The sequence below is a fragment of the Mytilus edulis genome, chromosome 12, assembly GCF_963676685.1.
Source record: "Mytilus edulis chromosome 12, xbMytEdul2.2, whole genome shotgun sequence".
Lineage (NCBI taxonomy): Eukaryota > Metazoa > Mollusca > Bivalvia > Mytilida > Mytilidae > Mytilus > Mytilus edulis.
In genome coordinates, this window is record NC_092355.1 from 31,409,657 (window position 1) to 31,433,530 (window position 23,874).

Sequence of the window (23,874 nt, forward strand, 5' to 3'; positions counted from 1 at the left end):
ATATACACAGAAAAAAGACCGATAAAATATGACTTGAGGAATAATGATTTTAAAATTCCTATGGAGATTTGCATTAATATGGCACAAATAGTATCAATAAACATTGATAGAAAATAATAACTTTAACGCTTGTATTCAACAGAATGTATTGATTCTTGATATTTTAGCCATCTTAAGAGTATAAGAAACAACTATTAATGTGTTTTTTATATCTTTTTTCAAGCTACAACCAAGATTTCACTATTCATTAGTTGACCATTTATTAGATTTTTCAGTATGTCAAAGTAAAGAATCTCAAATTGATTAAAACTAATCAAGCATATATTATTTTTTTGTGGTTTAAAGTTTCTTTAAACAGGTTAGATATTGAACAAATATAATTTACAGATATCAACAATACCAAATATTCACCTTATTTTTTCAAAATGGTCACAAAGCCATAGATTTGTAATTGTTTTAATGAAAAATGTGCAAAAACATAAATAAAATTACCCTTAACACTTCAGTTTTGTACATTTCATTAACAGAAGATTATATAATGTAGTCAAATACGTACTTAAATCCCATCAAAGTATCACTTTTTACATGAATTTTAAGAAAATCAACTCAAAAGTGACAAAAAAGGATTCATTTTTGCGCAGTTATATCCCTTTCCAATGTTAATTGCCATAAGAAATTAAAATTGCATAATTTCAGTTTTGTTTTCCTCAAGTTAGATTTTATTGGATTTTTTTTGTGTATATTTGGGGCCTAATGTTATAGATTAGAACTAAAACATTTTCTGTTGCAATAAGTTTGAGGTTCAAACTTAGTTTAACTGGACTAGATTTGTAACATGTTGATTTGTAACCTGTCCTGTTTCTTTAGAAACAGAACTTCTCATTGCCTGGTGGCGGTAACAATTACACAAAACGTGATTCAAACAAAAAAGTTGCCTTTTACAAATTAAGAAATGTAGAAATCTATGTAACGATCGAGAAAATAAGTTAACAAATTAAGAAATTGCATTTAATATTAAGAAGTTACATTTCACAAATTAAGAAATTTATATTTATCGTGGATATTCCCTTCCATATGTTTATACCATGCTGTTCCATAGTACGTTTCTAGCACGCTCATGCCGTCCTCCTCATCAGCGTATCAGTTTTGCTCGCTGTGGAAGTCCGTATGGCGACCTATAATTGCTTACGTCTAATACGTCATTTGATAACTGGTGATTATTTGTGTCATTCATACTAAATTTCATTTTTTTTATAGTGAGGTAACATGGGCTGAAATTCACTGTATGTTATTTTTTAAACAACAATCGGAGTTTGTACAATGTGTGTCGTTAAAAAGTCATTTGATTTCTGGAAATGATGAAAATTTGTCTTTAAAAGTGAAAAAAAGAATTTGCACGGAATAAAAATAAGCCGATCTGGCAATATGTGAAGTGAGCGATACGATATAACGCATTTAGGGTTTCTTTTTTACATTTGGTTGTTTTATAGTGATTAAGATGATAACACAATGTTGACTGCTGTACCCCTTTTTTTTGACAAATTTATCTATTGTGTCTGTTTGTTTTGTTCACGCATCGTTGTCAATATAATGGAATTTTATGCGTGTGTCATAAAAGTAAGAGCTTAAGTTAGCTATAAAACGAGATTCAATTGACCATTTTCTACATAAGGAAATGCCTATACCAAGTCAGAAGTCTGACAGTTGTTTTCAATTCGTTAAATGTGTTTGAGCTTTTGATTTGCCTTTTGTTAATGGACTGTCCGTTTTGAATTTTCCTTGGTTTCGTATTTTTGTTAATCTACTTTTTAATCAAGCACTTTCCGTATAACCCTACCAATACAGAAGTACTCGCTACTGTGTTGTTTATACCCTAGGTATTTTGTACCATACAAAACAAAGTGAATTCAATATTTTATGTAAACCTATCTGCATCATCTGTTGTATATTCAACAGCAAAGTTATATTTGAGACACGCAAAACAATAATTATATGGAGAAATCCAAAATAATATAGGCGTTGACAATGTCTCAATTTCCATGCTACCTTTGGTTGCTTTCAATCATGTGCAATATGTTTCTTATGTTGGTCGTGTTGAATTTCGTATTGCTAGTATGCTGTTCAAAAGATGTGACGCTGGTCAGAGGTAAGACAATTAAGTTTTAATTTTTGTTATTTATTGAATGTATTGGTTTCTAGATGTATTAATTCTGGACGATATCTTTATTTATAACGTTTATGATTTACAAAGGAAAATATGTAAAGATGCTTTAAATTAAATCAATAATAATCATATAAAAAGTTGCAAACAAATGTAAAGATAAAGAGAGTTACAAAATGTAGATATACGGTATTTAGAAGATTTCAAGTATTTTGACAGTTGTCCATTGTAAATTACATAACAACAACGTTAAGTATTGCGAGTGTGAAGCTAGTATAGACTTTTTACATATGATTGATGTATGCATCAAATTAAACTCAATAATCTTTGATTAAAAAAAAAAACCAAAACCATGTGATATTTTCCAACTATTGGAGACATTTGAATATAATTTATATACTCTCAAGTGTTTTTTTATAAGTAAATTCAAACAATGTATCATAAAAAAAATCGATTCTTATGAAGTTTTATAAAAGTTTCTTTTGCTTATCTCTTACTTTTTGTTATCTTTTTAGTCAGTTTCCCTTATTTTTATAATAGTTTTATTACTCCTTAATCCTTATGACCGTTATTTTTTCTCATTTGCTCCTTTGTTTTTGATTTATTTGTTTGTTTTCGTAAGTCAATTTTAAATATTGAAATGAATGTCACTAAGTTTTTAAAAATAACTTTTACCTGTACTGCGTGTATCTGATCTATTTAAGTTATCGATCCTTCATATTCATAATTCAAAAGTTTACTACGGCTAGATCACCATTTAAAAAAAATGTGATGGATTTTTGTTGACTTTTTTAAATTGTCAGTGTCTATTCAACATAGTTGTTAATTTCCGCTTTGGATTTTCAAACATTTTGGCCTCGATCATCACTAAAGAGAAATTGATTGTCGAAATGTGCATTTGGTGCAAACATACTGGTAGCGTTTCTGTTATAACAGAAGAAACGAATTAATAAGAAAACATAGGCATTGTAATTAAGTAATCTATGGTTTCGTCAATGTATGAAAATATTTCACTTTTAAATTTTTTATATCAGATGTTCGAAACGACAGAGAGTCATCGGAGAATGGTATGAGAATTGACAAAATAATGCAAGAGCTACAAGGTAAGGCATAGGACATTTTCTAACCTTTGTAGATTACGCACGATAATTATTTTGGACGCATGCAATTCATAACATCTTGTTTCTCTTGTATATACATGCATTTAAATTATAGTTTCCTTTTATTCCTCAACTTCCATTCCTTTTTTTGCATTTTCTTTGCTATCTTTATATGAAGTTTTCGATAATAACTTGACATGTTTGTGTTCTTCCTTTTAGCTGTCACTTGTCACTTGTCAATCATTTAATAAATGCTAAGTGTTGATGATCAAACTGTTTTTATTTGAACTGGTGAAAGCCATAATACAAAAAAACTACGATTATCCAAAAACGGTATCAAAACTACGACCCAACCAATTAAAAAAACAACTGACAATAAAATTTAAAAATCTCTTTATGATCTCATGAACATGAGGTATTGTATATATTCTTAAACAAATAATTTGTACATACATATATATGTTTTCCATTCTTCTTTAGATAAATGCATTCATGACAATCAACACCAAACTGTAAACAAGCTGAAAAAGGATACACAGACTATTTTAGACGGTATGTAGTTTTTTTATTTTATATTGAGTTTGATGATATTCTTTTCTCAGTTTTATGGATTCAAAATCAAATTCTACATATGTGCAAAATGTGTGACGTTATTGATGACATCGAATTGAATCAACCATATATCAGTGAGATTCATAATACAGTTTGCAGTATAACAATTTATTTATGTTCAGAGTACATCTACAAACTCCTCGTTGTCAAAGTCGAAGCCCAAAATAAAAATTGTTTTACGTGTACATCTGATTGTAAACATTATTTCAAAAATACCTTAATTGCAAACCCTTCATTTACTTTATCGATTCTTACTGTTAGCATACTAATGTACAATCATAGGTTTTGTAGAGTTAACTTTGAAATCAAAGTTTTCTTAATATTAAATACAAAATTGTATTCGTGTTACTATGTATATATCTGTCTGTAGCCCAAACATGAATGCCAACAGTTTTATTGTTTGGCATTCTGCAAATGTATTACTCTGACTGAACCGTCTGAAAGTATAAGGCAATGGTTGTTATAGACATCTAATGGTTTTTTTTAAGATATTGAAGTATACAAAGATGTTGTGAAACTGAATGCAAAGCTTAGAAAAGAAATAAAATGGATAATTGAAGGTATTTCCATTATTATTTTAGTCATTTCTATACTGTGTAATAGCTATGTATTGATAATGAATACATAGACATTAATTATACAAAATGACTATGCAAACCTTATTATTGTATTTTTTCTATTCAATTGTTTTAACGTTCTTGGCCAAAAAGTTACTGAAAATACATTTTTACATATTTAACAAGAATGTAATTATATGTATAATATCTTTATGGGAAAGCTGTTGATAATATATATCTTACTCCGTTGTTGACATGAATATCACATATGGTCATTTTCACAAATTTCCTGTTTACAAAACTTTACAATTGTTCGACCAACTAAGGATTTTCTTGTCCCAGGCATAGATAACCTTAGCCGTATTTGACACAACTTTTTACCATTTTGGGTCCTCAATGCTCTTCAACTATGTGCTTGTTTAGCTTTATAACTATTTTGATCTGAGCGTTACTGATGAGTCTAATGTAGACGAAATGCGCGTCTGGCGTATTAAAGTATAATCCTGTTACCTTTGATACAAATATAACTATTAACAACACTGGGTCGATGCCACTGCTGGTGGACGTTTCGTCCTCGAGGGTACCACCAGCCGAGTAGTCAGCACTTCGGTGTTGACATGAGTATTGACTATGTGGTCTTTTTTTTTTTAAATTTCCTATTTACAAAACTTAGAATTTTCTTATCCCAGGCTTAGATAACCTTGTCCGTATTTAGCACCACTTTAGAAATTTTGTGTTCTCAATGCTCTTCAATTATGTACTAGTTTTGCTTTATAACTATGTAGCTCTGAGCGTCACTAATGGGGCTAATGTAGACGTTACGCGCGTCTGGCGCATTTAATCACAATCCTGATATCTATTTACACCACTGGGTCGATTTTTATAAATTTCCTGTTAACAAAACTTTAACTTTGTTCGAAAAACTAAGGATTTTCTTATCCCAGTCATAGATAACCTTAGCCTATTTGGCACAACTGTTTGAATTTTGGGTCCTCAATGCTCTTCAACTATGTACTAGTTTGGCTTTATAACAATGTTGATCTGAGCGTCACTGATGAGTAGACGTAGACGAAAATGTAGACGAAACGCGCGTCTTGCGTTTTAAATTATAATTCTGATACTTTTGATTTACAGAAAATCCCACTACGAAATATCCCCTTTAGGTCAAATACCCAACTTTTGGCATTTGAAGGACGTGATAGTGACACAACCCATTAACTGTATTCACTTTTGGTTAGATCAAAATTACCTGTTCATTCAAAAATAAAGAATGAAATAGATAAATAGATGAATAGACTTTTAAGGATCACAATGCATGGCTGTTATCGTACCTAATTCCCTTGCCTGGCAGCATATTAGTTATTGCAAGGTTTTGTTAAATGCTAAAGCATGGCACTTCCTTGAAACTCGGCATCGAGTTTACGGTACCCACCAACTGGAGAAGGTGCGTGTTTACGAATCCCTCTCACTCACCGTACGTCTTATTTTTCATGGGTTCCATATGGATTCAAAATGACAATATATCTATATCCATGTCAACTGTTGGTGTCCTAGTCCTTACCTTTTTCCCCATAAGTCTCACAAGTCTCATTGTGTTTCGAATTCACGAATTGTCATTGCTTTTGCTTCCAACCTATGTTTTACCTGTACATAATGTATATTACCTAAACATTGGTATACTATAATTATTGGTATTTCTATTCAATAAACAAGCACTCTTTTGAATTAAGTTTTTGGAAATATATTGTTAACGCTTTTAAGTGAGTTTACACACACGAGGAAACTGTATAGAGACGATTCGTTGACAGATATACCAGAAACTCTTTACATTCGTTTTTGTTTTTGTCAATATTTATTGTCTTCTCTTATTTTGTTATATTTATTTACAAATAAAATGAGGTCTTTTTCAGTTTTTTGTACTTTTAGAATCAAAAGGAGAAAGGGAAACCAGAAGAATATTTGACCTACTCAAACAGGACACGAAAGGTGATTAAAAATTATTGTTTCTTTTATTCAACACAAAATATATGTTCGTGTTGCTTTACTGTTACTGCTTGCTGTCTCATTAACGTTACATTTTACGTCTCTTTTTAGTCGGCTTTCAGGGTTAAGTGTATTAAAATTCAAACTATTGCTAAAAGACATCTCTTGTGGAGATTTGTCTCATTGGCAATCATACCACATCTTCTTTTTTTATATTGGTAGTGTTTATGATAAAAGTATCCAATTGATTTTTTTTATTACAGGGAAAATGATTCTATATGTTTTATATGCAATGTTATAGAAACAATTTCTTAGAATTTTAAACATGTATAAAAATGACGAAAAATTGTTAAAACAAAATGTTCAGAATAGTTATAAATATCACAGGATGTAGTGTCATCTAAAATGAATGCCTATGTTAAAACATGCATGTAACACACAACCTCAAATATAAACAATCCGACAAATGTTATATTTTGCAGGCATATGTTCACAACCAATTGCAAAGTATAAAGACTGTACAGAGTTAAAGGAGAAAACAAAGAAAAAACTGAATGATGGTGTCTACAAGATTTACCCAGGAGGAGATAACCCGGTTCAAGCGTACTGCGATATGACAACAGACGGGGGAGGATGGACGGTATGAGCTACTTGATTCATGTTAGACATGACAGCTCTAAGCCATATAAGATTAAAGCTTTTATACTGCACTCGTTCTATTTGAGCAGTCAAAATGCGTTGCATGTATATTTCTATGTCGTTTACAGTCACTGACCCGATATTACTCGAACGAATTCGTTCACTATCCATCGCGGGTTTTCAACAGTTAATTTCATTGTGTCATATATTTCGCCGTCTCAGATATGAGGCCTTTATTAGATGGGTCATTTTCTAATATTTAAATGAAATAAATAAGATTGACACGTTAAACAACAATTGAAAATGCTTATTCTAGATTGCAGTATAAAGACAATAATTCGGCCGGAAACGGGAAAATAGCTTAGCAGAGCCTCGCATTTACCCGTTTCTAAGCCTCATCCTTATTTCGTTGATATGTCAAGTCAATGCACTATTATTGTCTATTTATCCGCACATCTCTTCACTTTTATTTTACGGTATAAACTTATATAAAAAGAATGATATGTATATCTTAATTGCTCGATTTCGAAATTTGCTTTTTAAATTGTATGTCTATAACGCACTACTTTGTATATCATGGAGGGCAGTTTTAATTGGCGTAGGAACAATGAGTACCCGATGTACCTAACACATGAAAACAGTCAGTTAAGATTTAAGCCAAACACACCTGCAACACGTGGGTTTCGAACGCACAAACACAGTGTTGACAGTTAAGTGATGCTGTATAATACCCCGACTACTTGTACACCGAGGCCACTTTAATAATTAGAATAATGATATGACATATTTTAAGAACAAATCATTTTCACCACACATAAATCTTTAAAAGAAACAAAATATTGAACTTGTGTTACAAAATGTAAAAACATATAATTAATTGTTATCACACTTACTTTTTACCAGGTTATGTTAAAACGGTATGGTTGATCTGTTAGTTTTAAACGCAAATGGGTTGAATGTGAAAATGGATTTGGTGATATCAATGGCGACTTTTGGTTCGGTAAGTATTTTCCTAATTTCAATAGCAAGAAGGATCAATATTAAGAACGACTTTAGTCTTTGAGAGAATCTAATGCATTACGTGGAAAATGAACAATTGTATATATTGAAATATTTTGATATTCACAAGAAAACAGTTAGTATTTGAATCCATTTTTGCTTCAAATTTAGGCAATAGATACACCCATATGTTGACCTCCAGTGGGAAGTACGAGTTGAGAGTAGACGTAGTAGATAAAAACAGCGCAAAAAAATATGCCGTGTATAAAACCTTTGTTATAGGAGATGCTGCTTCAAAATACAAACTAACTGTTGGTGATTACTCTGGAAATGCAGGTAAACTATAGTTGGGATTAGTTACAACCTCTCTTAAGATTTATCGGGAGAACTGCTCTAGATAAATCTCAAAAAAATCTTTTGACACGTTTAGGGCAGTATCTAGCAGTAGTAAATATATCCTATAAAAGGTTTTATCAATGTACTCTACAACAGTTTAAGAGAGTTATATTAGATACTACAACCAATTATTGAAATATTATTTTTGACATTAATATGTCAGTAGATAGTGAATGAAAATAACATTTCATAAATTTGGTTTGTCCGAATCGCTTTTCTGGAATAACATTCATCAGAAACGCTCAAACCCAAATATTTGAAAGCATAGGAATAGGTGAGAAGGTAGATAGATGAGATAAACAATGAGATTAATGCACAAACAACTAGACATTTTCAAAAACTATTACCGACGATTACATCTATGATTATGCCTACAGTTAACCTTTTTTAACGGGTATCTCGATGTGAACAACGACCACACTCATTTATATAATATTTTATCTTATTTATATTGTAAATATTACATATTATACATTTGTTTTTCATAATTTGCTACTTTTTTGGTTCTGTTATGTAGCTGATAATTGACCGATACTTTGTAATAAAAGAGCGGGCTTTTTGGCAAATTAGTAGAACTTTAACAAGAACATGTAAAGCATTTTATAGCGTAAAACATAACGTTAAGATAAATAGATGATATTAATAGTTATCTTGGTGTAATAAAGAGTGTTTGGAATTTTAGATCGTACAATTATTAACACGTCTGGTGTTACACTAAGGCGTTTCAAATGAAAAAAAGCAACCATGATCTCGTCCTGGTATGCATGAACATTTTGCACAGGACGTCTGAAAAATAGTACATTTTTAGTAGAATAAATGTTAAATGAATTATGTATTTTTAATTTGACCTTATTTGGTGTATCCTTTTTTATGTTAAATTTAAGAAATTATTTCGAAAATAGTCATACGCATTTAATTTGCTTCACAATAAAAAAAAAACTACCATTTGAAGAATGTCCCACTATTTCTTTCAGCAGTTTATCGTGATAATCATTTAATTATTAATTGTTCTTTGATTAACGTCCAGTGGCATATATTTTGGGCATTTTCAAGACAAACGTTATAGTAGGATGGTGCAGATCACATACTTTGTACAACCTTTTTTATGCCCCATTTAAGGACATTATGTTTTTAATTTTTAAGGATTATTTTAGCTTTAGCCAACTCGAAAGAGAAACTACTGATTCGAATATTTTAGTTATTGTAGAATTGGTAACAAAAACCTGGTTAATATAATCTGACGAACTATTTATAGACGTACTAACGATACCCCGGTCTTAATATATGATATACTTATATTTATTGATCTGCTGTCATTTAAATGCAATAAATCGGAGAAAGTCAAGTTCTAAATATACATATGCATTATGATGATATTTCATGCACATTGTATGTTATATTTTTATTTTATCAATACAACTATTTTTTGTAGGTGATTGGTTAAAACATCACAACGGTATGAAATTTACAACAATTGACCAGGACAACGACACATATAGCAACAATTGTGCAGTTCTGTACACAGGGTCCTGGTGGTATTCTCATTGTGTTGTTTCTGATCTCAGTAGTACTGATAAAAAACCAAAATGGGGCAATGAAGTATCGAAACCAGTTATGATGATCAGAAAAATATAAAGTCATATAGCTTTATTAAAAAGATGTAAACATTATTTATTCTTTTGTCTTTCTTAACACTAATTCCATGTTTACTAATGCACAGTTTATAATATAAATTGTCTGATATATTTATAATTATTGACTGACTTATCTCATTTTACTCGCGTAACACAACTACGAGGTGAGCCGAATAAAATTTACTTATGACCTCTAGTAAATGTATCAGTACTAAACATAAAATTTGGACATTCAAATAGTCTTTACAGTTATCAAAAGGGAACTTTTCCAGCACTAATTATTTAATCAATGACTATAGGTACTGACATACAGTTTTGACATCGATTACATATAGGAAGATGTGGTATGAGTGCCAATGAAACAACTCTCCATCCAAATCACAATTTATAAAAGTCAACCAAAATATGTCAATTTACGGTATTCCAAACGAAGCCTTGACTCACACCGAACAGCAAGTTATAAAGGGGCCACAGATTACTAGTGTAAAACCATTCAAACTTGAAAACCAACGGTCTAATCTATATAAATCTATATAACAAAAAAAACTACATGTAGAATCGAGAAAGACTTATGAACCACATCAACAGACGACAACTACTGAACATAAGATTCCTGACTTTGGACATGTGCAAACAATTGCAGCGGGTTTAAATGTTTTAATGATACCAAACCTTCATTCTTATCTGAAACAATATTGAAACATCACAATATTGAAAGACACACTGTAAAATATCAATTGGAATGGCTTCACACAATCAAAAGACGTAGTTACACAAATGAACATACACTGAACGAATACAATAGATCTATAATACAATGTTAAAACAAAGTTAATAAAAAAGGGATGAATAATTAAAGTACAAGTATTATATAATATATGCAATGCTATACACCCTAAACAACATATCAACTTTGCATATCAAAACTTTACACAGGTAAAATAAAATAATTGTGTTGTTACTTCTTCTGTCTGTATAAATAGTTATCATAGGTACCAGAATTATATTTTTAATACGCCAGACGCGCGTTTCGTCTACATAAGACTCATCAGTGACGCTCAGATCAAAATAGTTATCAAGCCAAACAAGTACAAAGTTGAAGAGCAATGACGACCAAAGTTCCAAAAAGTTGTGCCAAATACATAACTTGTCGTTTAGGAAAAATGTTTATTAAATGGAAAAGGTTATGTTACGACTCAATGAAAAAGTATTCACAGGTAAATGATTTAAAAAATCAAAATTATCACGGATGAAACTAAGTACATATTGGCATAACGGTTTCAAAATTAAGTCAAATGGCTCAATCTATGAGTTGGGCACTGCGGTCCAGCAACAATCGGCCGAAATTCTAAATCTTTTGGTGATTTTATTTCGATATATGCTCAATTTTGTTATTGAAGTGCTGTTTCTATTTCCTTTCTTTTGTGGATTTTAGGTAGTCCATAAAAGTTGCTTGTCTTTGCCTCAAATTTCGTAAGATAGGCAACTTATATATCAGTAGTACAATGATGAAATTTTGAAATAAGTTTGTTTATATTTCTCTTAGTTTTCTTTTCCATATTGTCGTTGAGTTCCCGATAATATTGTTTATCATTTAAAGTATACATAAAGTCGGAATTGTAGTGATTCTTAGACGACTGTTTCATCATTTTAAACAAAAGTCACAATTTAGAGAAGTTTCATAATCTGATAAACACATTAAATCCTTCGATTAAGTTAATCATCGAATCAAGCGAACATAGGTTGCCATTTCTGGATATTTTAATAATATATAAGGAATGGAACAACCTTAACCAAAGATATATATATTATAAGACGACGGACACCAACCAATACCTGAATTTTCATTCATGTCATCCTTCACACATGAAACGAAACATCCCGTTTTGTCTTGCAAGACGTGTATGTACAATTTTAGGTGATGAGTCCACGAAAGAATTACGTTTGAATGAACTTAAGGTGTTTTTGAAAAGAACAAAACTTTCCAAGCCCAATAATAGATAAGGGAATAGAAAAGGCAATACCAATGACGGAACTCAGGTCCATAGCACATAGAGAGAGTACTGCAGAACTTATTCCGTTTGTTAGCACTCATAATAGTTATCAAAGGTACCAGGATTATAATTTAGTACACCAGACGCGCGTTTCGTCTACACAAGACTCACCAGTGACGCTCATATCAAAATAGTTACTAAGCCAAACAAGTACAAAGTTGAAGAGCATTGAAGATCTAAAATTCCAAAATGTTGTGCCAAATACGGCTAAGGTAATCTGTGCCTGGGATAAGAAAATCCGTAGTTTTTCGCAAAATTATATGTTTTGTAAACAGGAAATTTATAAAAATTACCACATAATTGATATTCATGTCAACACCATAGTGCTGACTACTGGGCTGGTGATACCCTCCGGGACGAAACGTCCACCAGCAGTGGCATCGACCCAGTGGTGTAAATAGTTATCAAATGTACCAGGATTATAATTTAGTACACCAGACGCGCGTTTCGTCTACACAAGACTCATCAGTGACGCTCATATCAAAATAGTTACTAAGCCAAACAAGTACAAAGTTGAAGAGCATTGAAGATCTAAAATTCCAAAAGGTTGTGCCAAATACGGCTTAGGTAATCTGTGCCTGGGATAAGAAAATCCTTAGTTTTTTGCAAAATTATATGATTTGAAAACAGGAAATTTAAAAAAAATGACCACATAATTGATATTCATGTCAACACCGAAGTGCTGACTACTGGTGATACCCTCGGGAACGAAACGTTCACCAGCTAGCAGTGGCATCGATCCAGTGGTGTAAATGGTTATCAAAGGTACCAGGATTATAATTTAGTACGTCAGACGCGTCATAACCCAGACAATCCTGACACATTCAACGTCATAAGAGCAAATTTGCCAGTTGTACATAAAAACGAAAAAAATAAAAAAGCTTTTTCCTACAAAAACTGGACCCAACTGGAATAAAATACAACTTTTCAAAATGTAGATGTGGTCTTTGTGAACATATGGAAACCGGACCGCAAATAACATTACTTAACGTCCAACCATTGTTCCAAAATACAGACATTAATTGCAAAACGGTAAATCTATTAAATTTGTATGCAGCACTTGCAAGGAATGGTACATCGGACAGACTGGTAATTCGATATATCAAAGAGTCCATATTCACAGACAACATATACGAGATCCAACCACACGAACGCAAGATGTGAGCGAACATTTAGAAACGTGCAGTGATGGAAAATGTACCGTATTTCCGTTCTATAAAACGAACTAATCTAGTTAATATTATAGACTGGCAAAAGAAGCACACTTTATAAAAGTCTTTCAGCCAAAATTAAACGGATCTACGTAAACACGTTTAATTTATCTCCCCTTACCATTATTGTAACGTAACGAACGTTACCAACGGTAGTGTCGTCAAGGACATTGTTAAAACATCACCTGAAGATTGCCAGAAGGCGTGAAAGCGCTAGTGACAATATTTTAACGAACTATTATTATTTGATGTGAAATGTAGTCTGCGAATTTTAATATGTATATATATTTATACATGGATGTACTGAATTCGTTTTGTCCAAATAAATCAGTTTGCTACTGAATTGTAGTTTTCAATTTTGCACACATAACTTAACCATTCCAAAGACTTAAACAGCAAAATCTTCGTAGATTTTGGAAATAAAGAATTTCACCTGTGGAGTTTATGTGTATTCTTTAATTTTGAAAATCTATTTCAAATATATATGGTCGATTTTATCTCTTGATTATATATGCTTCGTATATCAAGTTTCAATAGTAAGATGCCGTATTATGTAGTCATATACGTTAATTCCACAGTTCATGGTCAGAGCCGTTTGCAACAATATTGCGCTATTGCAGTCAACGTTTGCAAGATATATATATATATATATATAAACAGTAAAATACAGCATTTGAGTTATAACAACATTGTTGATTTTGACGAGTTTTAGGTGACTGTCGCAAAAAAAAATCCATTTGTATGCAGCGCCAACAAAACTATATTTGCGAATCCCAATTAAATGGTGGCGAATTATCTAACATAAAACATAAAACTTCTATTCCGTGTTTAAATTATGCTTGAAAGTCGATTTAGAAGTTCATTGGTTTTCAACGTTGAGCGCTAACATTTTTCGGCAATCTGAAAGTGACAAGTACTCGTCAAATGAGAATTGCAAACGGTTTTGTAAATTTATGGCTTTGGACAGATTCAAAGGTGGGTGCCAACCACTCATCAAATAAGACCAAACGATAGACCCTATTTAGGAAAAGCTTCATAGCGTAAGACCATATTAAATATTCAGAAGACATAAGAAATGAAGTAAGTTAGACGCATTGTGTAAGCTTCTGTTTTAGGCTCAAGAACATATTTATATTTCATGCCAACTTTGATTGATGTGTTGTGGAAAATCATATCATGTTGTCATTTAATCTAAGGGTAATCATAATGGTATTATCAACATCTAATACAAAAAGGCCGAAAATGTACGTAGCTTTATAAATAAAAGAAGAGGTAAATATTCTGTAGATAGTATCAATATGAAATATATCAGTCCGCGTGCTAGAAACATAAAGATATCAAGGGACTATTTAAAATATATTGAAATCTGAAAAAAGCAACAGCATGCATGCCAGCAACAACAAAATTACATCAAGTTTCAAATAACATGACACAGAATCTAAGTGTATAGTAACTGAAACCCTTTCAAATCCAGGGTTAACAAAAAGACAGGTATTTAAATTTAATGTAGCTGTTAAAGTCATATATCAACTATTACGAACACATTATTTCATTCTTCAAATGTAGATATACGATATATTACATAAGCTCTAAATCAACCAGAAAAGAATTCTGCAGATCAACATATTGTCTGCAATAACAGACAAATGTTTATACCATAACGTTATACATTCAGGCATGTTTATAACCGTTTCGGTAGACTTGTAGTAATTTTACCTGGATTGTGTGAACTCGTGATTAGATCCCCAGACCCCCAAACCAAAAACTTGAAATTGGTATTTGCTGCTTCTCCGTTTTAGATAAACGTGCGGCATTTATGTTTAAAGAGCTCCAAAATAGATAAAAGAAACTAAAATAAAAAATAATACAAGACTACCAAATTAAAGCCCAGACCTGACTTGGAACAGGCGCAAAAACGTGGCGGGGTTAAAAATAATTTATTTTTATATCTCAACCCTCCCCCTATACCTCTAGACAATGTTGACAGAATCAAAAACACAACAATACGCACATTAAAACTCAGTTTAAAAAAGTCCGAGTCCGATTATAATAGCCAAGAATAGGTAACAAAAGAAACGAAACAAAATAACAATGATGCATTAATTAACAGTAGACTACTAGCAGTAACTAACCTGCCAGATCCAGACCTAAACTAAACTGATTGAAATAATATGTCGTCTTCATATGATTAGCAAGTGCAATCCCTCCCGTAAAGGGGTTTGGTATTAATCATATATGTTTATAATGAGACATCAGATGTCTACTACAGACACCGAAACCTAGGAATAACAAATATCCTGGATTCTCAGGAAATATCTTACTATATTTTGAAATCACTATCATGGATGTGCTCCTTACCCCAAAAATGTTCCAAAAAAATTATATGGCGGATCATCTGAAATAACATTAATTTTAACGATACTAATATTTCTACACCAGATGCGCACCACTGTCGCTTCAGTGTTACTCAAAGCCAAAATATTTGAAAATTCAATGCTTATCAAACAGAGGAAGAGGTACAATCCGAGAACTACAAACAAGTACAGCCCAAGCCGGGCAAGAAATCAGAGCTTTGCATGAAGGAATTATTTCTTAATTTAAAATAACAACTATCCGTATTTGTAAGCCAGTCAGTATAGAAGTACTGGCTACTTGGCTGATGATACCCTCGGGGACAACAAGTCCACCTGCAGAGGCATCTACCCAGTGGTAGTAATAATATTAACGGTACAAATGTTTCTTCACCATATGCGCATTTCGACAATACTTTCTATTCTCCTTTGTAATCGACGCTTCACGATCATGAATAGCTAGATCGATACAATGTAAATGTCTCTCAACTCACGAATGAAAAGTGTTTGAAGTCTTAGATCTTTAGAAACTAGAACAGTCGTATAATCTGTGGTTGTATTAACTGTGTCCCTTTCCTCATTTAGACTTAAAATGGATTTGAATGGCGAGTTCTGTATTTATAACAAAACACGCGTCTCATTTTTCCGATTCTGTCAGTGTTTGTTAAATACATTAATAAGCATCGTTTAATCGATGTATAAATGAGATTTAAAATTTGATAAACATTTTTTCCTAAATTATTTATATCTATTTATTTCAATTAACCATAATGTATGGTGTAAATTATATATTTTTTTATTTTTTGAAATATTTAGGATTGTACAGTAAAAACAGATTACAATAGTTTTATTTGGCAAAACCTATCGGAATTTTGGGTCTTCAATTCTGTACAGTTTCGTACGTATTTTTTGAACTTTTATGTTCGGCAGACGTTGATGGATTTTTTGTAGACAAAATGCGCGACTGACGTACAAATTTTAAATTCAGGTATCTATGATGAGTCAATTAACACAAACATACCGTTTACAATAATTAGATATTCTACATATCTCATACTTTACCATAAAAAAGGTCGATAACTAAAGGTTCTCCTTCTGACTTATTGAAATATATCAATTTGCATTAACCATAATATTATAGAGTTAACCTATCAGACGAACCCCTTCATGGTTGCAGTAACACAAACGGTACCTATTTAAATGCATCAGATGAATATTGCGACAACTTATTATTCCTTTTTGTAATAGTGCTCTATGTAGTAGAACGGCTTAGCATAGGATTTTGCACAAACGTTCTTTATGGTGTCCTTAAGCATATCAGAGGAGTAACCAACTTATTTTTTATTTTTTTCACGGTGGCCATCTTGAATTTAGAATTGACATCATTAAAAATGACCTGAAAAAAAATCATTTAAACATGGATAGGCATTGTATAAGTCAATATTTCACAACGAGCGTTGGAATAATTTCGATTTTAATAGGACAAATACGGTATTTGTATAGATCAAAGCGTCCACGAATACCTGAAGAATGTTTGGATGTTTCCATTTTCCCTCATGCCATATGTACAATTAAAATTTATCATACATCGACCCTACTAACATGATTATTCAGACAGTGTCGAAAATCGTTGAACGGTGAGGGCAATTGCAATTTTCGACAAGGTCTAAATATTCATGTTAGTTGGGTAAACGCATAATAAGTTGTGTGTGTGGTTACGCTAGCATTATTGAGTAATTAATAATGAAACGCTTACATACAAATGTCCTAGATTTTACTTCGCAAAATCTAACGTCAAATATACATTTTTATTCCACCAACTGACCGCAAATTTGACATTCACTCTTAATGTGTATGCTCCGCCCACTGTTAGCGTAATCTGATGATCTATTGATTTTCATTGTAGCGCATAGTTGATGTGTTTTATGCCAATGATAGTAACGATTTGTCGATACAAGTGATGACGAAATCGAACAAAGACGTTTGAAAATGAATGATGATAAAATGAAAGGAGAAGAAAACAGCTGCGACTGTTTAAAAGAAAAGAAAATTGATCCAGGATTCGAACATTATGACACAACTAAATTATGTGTTGGGTCAATTCTGTATTGATGTGCGTAAATAGTTTTTCTGACATCAGACTCGGACTTCTATTGAACTGAATTTTAATGTGCGTATTGTTATGCGTTTACTTTTCTACATTGGCTAGAGGTATAGGGGGAGGGTTGAGATCTCACAAACATGTTTAACCCCGCCACATTTTTGCGCCTGTCCCAAGTCAGGAGCCTCTGGCCTTTGTTAGTCTTGTATTATTTTAATTTTAGTTTCTTGTGTACAATTTGGAAATTAGTATGGCGTTCATTATCACTGAACTAGTATATATTTGTTTAGGGGCCAGTTGAAGGACGCCTCCGTGTGCGGGAATTTCTCGCTACATTGAAGACCTGTTGGTGACCTTCTGCTGTTGTTTTTCTCTATGGTCGGGTTGTTGTCTCTTTGGCACATTCCCCATTTCCATTCTCAATTTTATCAAAGGTACCATGATTATTATTTAGGACGCCAGACGCGCGTTTCGTCTACATAAGACTCATCAGTGACGCTCATATCAAAATATTTATTAAGCCAAACAAGTAAAAAGTTGAGGAGCATTGAGGATCCAAAATTCCCAAAAGTTGTGCCAAATACGGCTAAGGTAATATATATCTGGGATAAGAAAATCCTTAGTTTTTCAAAAAATTCAAAGTTTTGTAAACAGGAAATTTGTAAAAATGACAACATTATTGATATTCAAGCTGATGGATATTATTAAATTGATTATCAAAGAAATACACTGCAGTACCTGAGATCTTCGTTGATTAGATATTCAAAGACTCCACTGTACAGAATTGACATTTTGAATGATGAACGTTATTATCTTTCTTTCTAACCAATATGTTTATTGCAGTTTTCTTTGCTGTAATGACAAATACTCGACCTACAGCAGTTTGTCAAGTACCGGAGTGAATCAGTCAATGAATAACCAGGAAAATTATCCAGTGAAATTCATTTTTATAAGCATTTAGTAAGTTTTACAAAATACATTGGAAAATATATAGTCACATGATTACCGGATTACGGAAAATGTACAGTTTTGTCCGGTTTTGTTTCGAAGGATAAGAATTGTGTGATCATTATCCTTAACCTTCAAATGTGTATTGTTTTTGACTAAGAGCATTTGAATATTGAACCGTCTTGTAGCATGTGGTTTTATTATCGAATAAGTAGTAGAGAATTGATAAGAAGTAGTGGATTCGTAAACGATAATCAACGAGCGACTTTAGTCGCGATTCGTAAACGATAATCAACGAGCGAATTTAGTCGCGAGTTGATTATCGTTTTCGAATTCACTGCTTCTTATCAATTCTCTAGCTTAACCCATTTCTAGTAAATCGACTATCTGTTTCATTATGTGACAATGAATCAACGGAATTTCATGTAAATAATTTGGTATTTTGTCTTTTTTCTCCGCTAATGGCAGGAAATGACTAAAGCCACACGGTTCACATTTATATTTAACTTAAAATATGTTCAATTTAACTTAAATGTGTTGTTATCTCCCCTTTTTATTACCAGATTTTGTATCTGTAAAGAATTATTTCATTCAATGTTTAATCATTACAAATTATTGATATTGAGTAGAATTTAGTATTCATAATTCATTCAAAAAGACATATAATTAATATATGGAATGTTTATAATCTTTTTTTGAAAAGTTAAAAAAAATTAATTACCAACTTTTAGAAACCTTCAATATATACATACATAGTATTTAGCAACTTCATGTGCAAGTTAATGTCGTGTATATCTCCCATTTGGTTGAATTTACAACACACCTACAAAATGATTAAACCATATTAAATTGTAAATTTCACAATAACACCACTTCACTAGACACCAGATGGTGTTAAAATAGATACAATTATTGGTCTTCATTGCAAAAATTTATATAATTTTGTGTAAACTGGTTACTCTTTATTATGTTTTGATTATTTTAACGTTATTGCATTTGGTATCCATCGTCAATCAGTTAATGAACTAGTATTATTTGTGGTACGCAATCTGAAACCCTAGCAGAATTGCTTTTGTTACAAATGTACAATATATAATTATGTCAATTTTGCGACGTATCATGTAAGCTGTTAATAGCCGTGATCGTCTAGTCGTTGGTACCGAAAGAAATATCTGTGATATTAACATTGCCAAGTTCAAGCCTAGTACCCGGAATGATTTTTTTTTGTAATGTTTTTCTCTACCTAAAAATTATTTTTAATCTTAGAGGTATCTATATTTCATTTTTACTATAAAGTTGACGATTTTGTTTCTAGTTGTACCGTCAAAAAAGTAGTTTTACAATCGTAGCTTATCACACTTTATTCCCATAAGAGTCAGTTAAATGTAGATGTAAATTTGGACCATTTATAATCAAACAAAGAGAAATTAAGTGAGCATAGTATGATTTCATTATAAAAACAAAAATAGGCATTTGCTATGATGAAAAGAGAAAGGCCTTGTACGTTAAAAGTGATAAGTGTAATGTGTACATGGATGTTTATTTTATAAAGTAATTGTACTAATAAGTAATATATACAATTCCTTGATTTTATAGTGTTTATTATATAAATTAGATAACAAAAAGACAGAAATACAGTTTATTGACAGATATACGCTATAAGAGTGATATTTAAATAATAATTTATATCAGCACTCGTGGTCTTGTGGTATCGTGCATAGACTACCAGCTTTACTGTCGAAAATACGCGCGAGTTCGAACCTTTCATTAGTCACTCGTTTTTGAGAGGATAACATATCGTAAGTTAAAAGTTTAAAGTTATGATATAAGTTATCTTAAGTTAACATGGTGGTCAGTGGATTCTTGAAAAAATAATCCACTGTTAGAACAATAGTCTGACGTCAGAGAAATGGGTTAACTTATAAGAACAGGTCGCTTATATCTGTTTTCTGATATGAATATTGCATTTTTCAAAATAATTTGATAATTATTAGTCATATAGAACCGGTCAAATTACGTTAGAAAAGACCACTGATTTCAACACAGTAATTATAAAATATTGCAGTATAAATATCCAAACATGCATTTAGATAACAGCTTATATTATGTGTTAACATAATGACTTCCAGAAAGTAGGTACAAAAAAAATCCATCAATTGTCCTAAAAGTAAAGGCCCTCCAGGATAAACTTCATATGAATAGACACATTTGACTATCGATGATGACGTTAAAGATTTAACATGACTCGAGAGTGCAAACGATGCAGCATTATGTGTCAGATGTGTGGTAGCGTATCTTTTATCTATTGTTCGGAGCATTACAATCTATTTATTTCATTAACATTTCGTTGTGAATACATGTAATTAAGATTTTTTACAACCAACCATTATCCATTTCACGATGGGTATGGTTGTCCTGCAAGAGAACGTTCTGTGCTGGTGATTTGGTCCTGTCAGGTGCTGGTGGGTCCTGATTCTGTGCTGGTGGATTTGTTTACATTGTATCAGAACGGCAATAAAACGACTGTTCTGTTGCTTAATTTTTCTCTGATGCGTCATATGTACCATGCAAAGTATATTACAACAATATTATATTGCAAAAGTCGTGCAAGTTCGTTAAACGGAATTGTCCTGACGCTGTGCTGGTGATAAGAACAACGGTCCTGGTTCTGTGCTCCTATGTCCTGGTTCTGTGCCTTTATATTTTAGTTAAAATTGGCATATATTCAAGATTATTGATGCTGTACTGTTATTTACTAATTAACTGTTGTCTGCTTTCTTGAAATTGACATTGTTGTGAATCTGTTTACTGTTATTATGAGAGAAAAAAATACCCCTATTTTTGTTATTTTTTTATAAATTAACTGTTATCTTATTTATTGGCCTGTTAATGGAACCCTTCTTGCCCCCTTTTAAGATAAGAAAATATGTTTACGATTTTCGGGATTACGACCATTTTGCAAGATCACCAAAATACGTTGTAATTTATACAATACTTATATAAAGTAGATGATGTGGTATGTTTGTTGTCAATGGACAAATTTCCATAAGAAACCAAAGGAAGTATGTGTTAACAACCATACGTCATCGTACGACCTTCAACAATAACCCATAAAATAAAAATGTAAAAGGTTTTGCATAAAAATGGAGAGCAAAAATATATTACAAAGGACTTTCTGAGCGTTTGAATCATATGTCTTTAGCAGCTTAAAACACATTTGTTTGTGAACAATTTAGTGCTGACTATAAGAATGACAATAGTATTGCGGGTTTGTTTGTTTGGGGTTTTTTCTTTGGGGGGGGGGGGGGGGGGTAAGTTAGAGCGAAGTTACAGTGAAAGTTTTAAGCTTGGAATAGTTTCCCGTAATTAAGATTTAAAAGTTGTATTTTAAAAGAAAAATGTATCTTATAGCTATTAAATAAGAATCACTTGCTGTATCTGTAAGATTTTTTCAACATAATTTTTTTGTCAGGCTGTACGGTTATAAGGTATTTTTTTTCGAAAGTTCGATAGAACACTAAAACCAATCACTATTTTATGAAAGGACAGACTAGAATATGTCAATTTCAAAAATTAAAATATCTCGTAGCTTCAATTGAGTATAAAACAAGTAAATAAGTTTAAATTCTTAGATTAAACACCTACATTTAACTTTAAAAGGTCATAACAGTTTAAAACAATACAAATCTACACACAAAAAAACTGGCTTAATTTCAATTGGTTATCAACCCGAATTGCTCTGAGATCATTTATAAGCTCACCTGTGTCAAGGGGTCGTGTGAGGTTCATGTATTGTCTTGGCGTCCGCAATTACAAAAATATCTTTTCTGAAACTACTTGACCAAATGTTACCAAATGATTTTTCAAGAGTGAATCTAGGAAAAACAATATTCATCAACAAACATGACCACTGTCTGTTAAAATGTATTCGAGTTTTTAGTTACAGCCGATTCCATTGAGTATGTAGGCAAAGGTAATATCTTTGGTTAGCTTGCTTGTTAGCTAAACCTTGAAGTCATTGTTAGGTAAGGTATACTATCCTCCTTTCGAAGTAGCCTGGTCCTACAGACAGAAAGATGTGTCATTTGTCGGACTAGTTTACTCTTAAAGTAGGGTAGTTTACATAACCTAACAATGACTTTTTTGTTCAGCAAGCAAGATAACCAAAGATATTCCTTTTGTCTACACACTCATTGAAATCGGCTTTAATATTGCAAAAGTTCAAGCAATTAAGGCAAAACTTACCGAGTAAAAAAAATCAAAAGGCCAATGTCTATTTACCTTGCACATTTCAGAAAATTCAGATCAGACAACATCAATATGTACAAATTGCTACAAAGCTATTGAAACTTATAGTAAAGAATCTACTCTCGTATAGAACAAACTTGTATAGAACAAAATTTTATACATCAGCTGTTCAATATTATAAAAACTATTTGGGTTTTTACCTATGCTATTTTTAGTAACACAACACGCAGTGTCAATCAACGATAAGCCATATACACGAGATTCGTTAGTCTAAATATAACATTATCTCAATAACACCTGAAAACCGCACACATATTTATACAATCCAACACTTGATAAACTTCAAATTCATATTTTTGAGCTAAAGATGCAAATTAAAGCATTGTAGAAGTGTATAGTGCACAACTAACTTATATATCCCGGTTGAAATTTGTTGTTTGTCTTATAAATTTGGAAGACTTGTAAATACAATTACATCATCATGCACAGACAAGTCTGAAGAATCTTTTTGTTTCGAACTTTCACAAAGATATTCCATAACACAACGGTAGCACAATACAAAGATTTTATAACTCCAATTCCCAAGTTTTAAAATGCTGTAACTTTCTTAATAATGCTTGAAAATTTATAAAAGTGGTAGTTTTCGATAGCTAACAGATTATTCTTTCAACTAAATGCTAGTATTATGCAACAATTATGTAACCAATTATAATGTTGACTAAAATATTTTTCACCAAATTTCCACTTTCAAACGAAATTAGCTTCTGCATAGGTATCCCTAGAGGGTTGATTTTATTATATGTTGTTCCTATGGCCATTATCTGCAAAAGTGTGTCTCAGATTTCAGATAGAATGTATAGAACAAATTTTACACCTAATT

General features: G+C 31.8%; 1 protein-coding gene across 1 annotated transcript; it reads left to right on the forward strand.

Annotated features, from left to right (window-relative positions):
• Positions 1–2,055: 2,055 nt before the first annotated feature.
• LOC139499516 (fibrinogen C domain-containing protein 1-A-like) lies at positions 2,056–10,117 on the forward strand. The gene is made up of 9 exons (XM_071288225.1): positions 2,056–2,146; positions 3,196–3,264; positions 3,742–3,813; positions 4,362–4,433; positions 6,357–6,416; positions 6,896–7,053; positions 7,956–8,052; positions 8,223–8,387; positions 9,880–10,117. The coding sequence occupies exons 1-7, from the start codon at positions 2,065–2,067 to the stop codon at positions 7,977–7,979; spliced, it is 537 nt and encodes a 178-aa protein (XP_071144326.1). The 5' UTR covers positions 2,056–2,064; the 3' UTR covers positions 7,980–8,052; positions 8,223–8,387; positions 9,880–10,117.
• Positions 10,118–23,874: the final 13,757 nt, after the last annotated feature.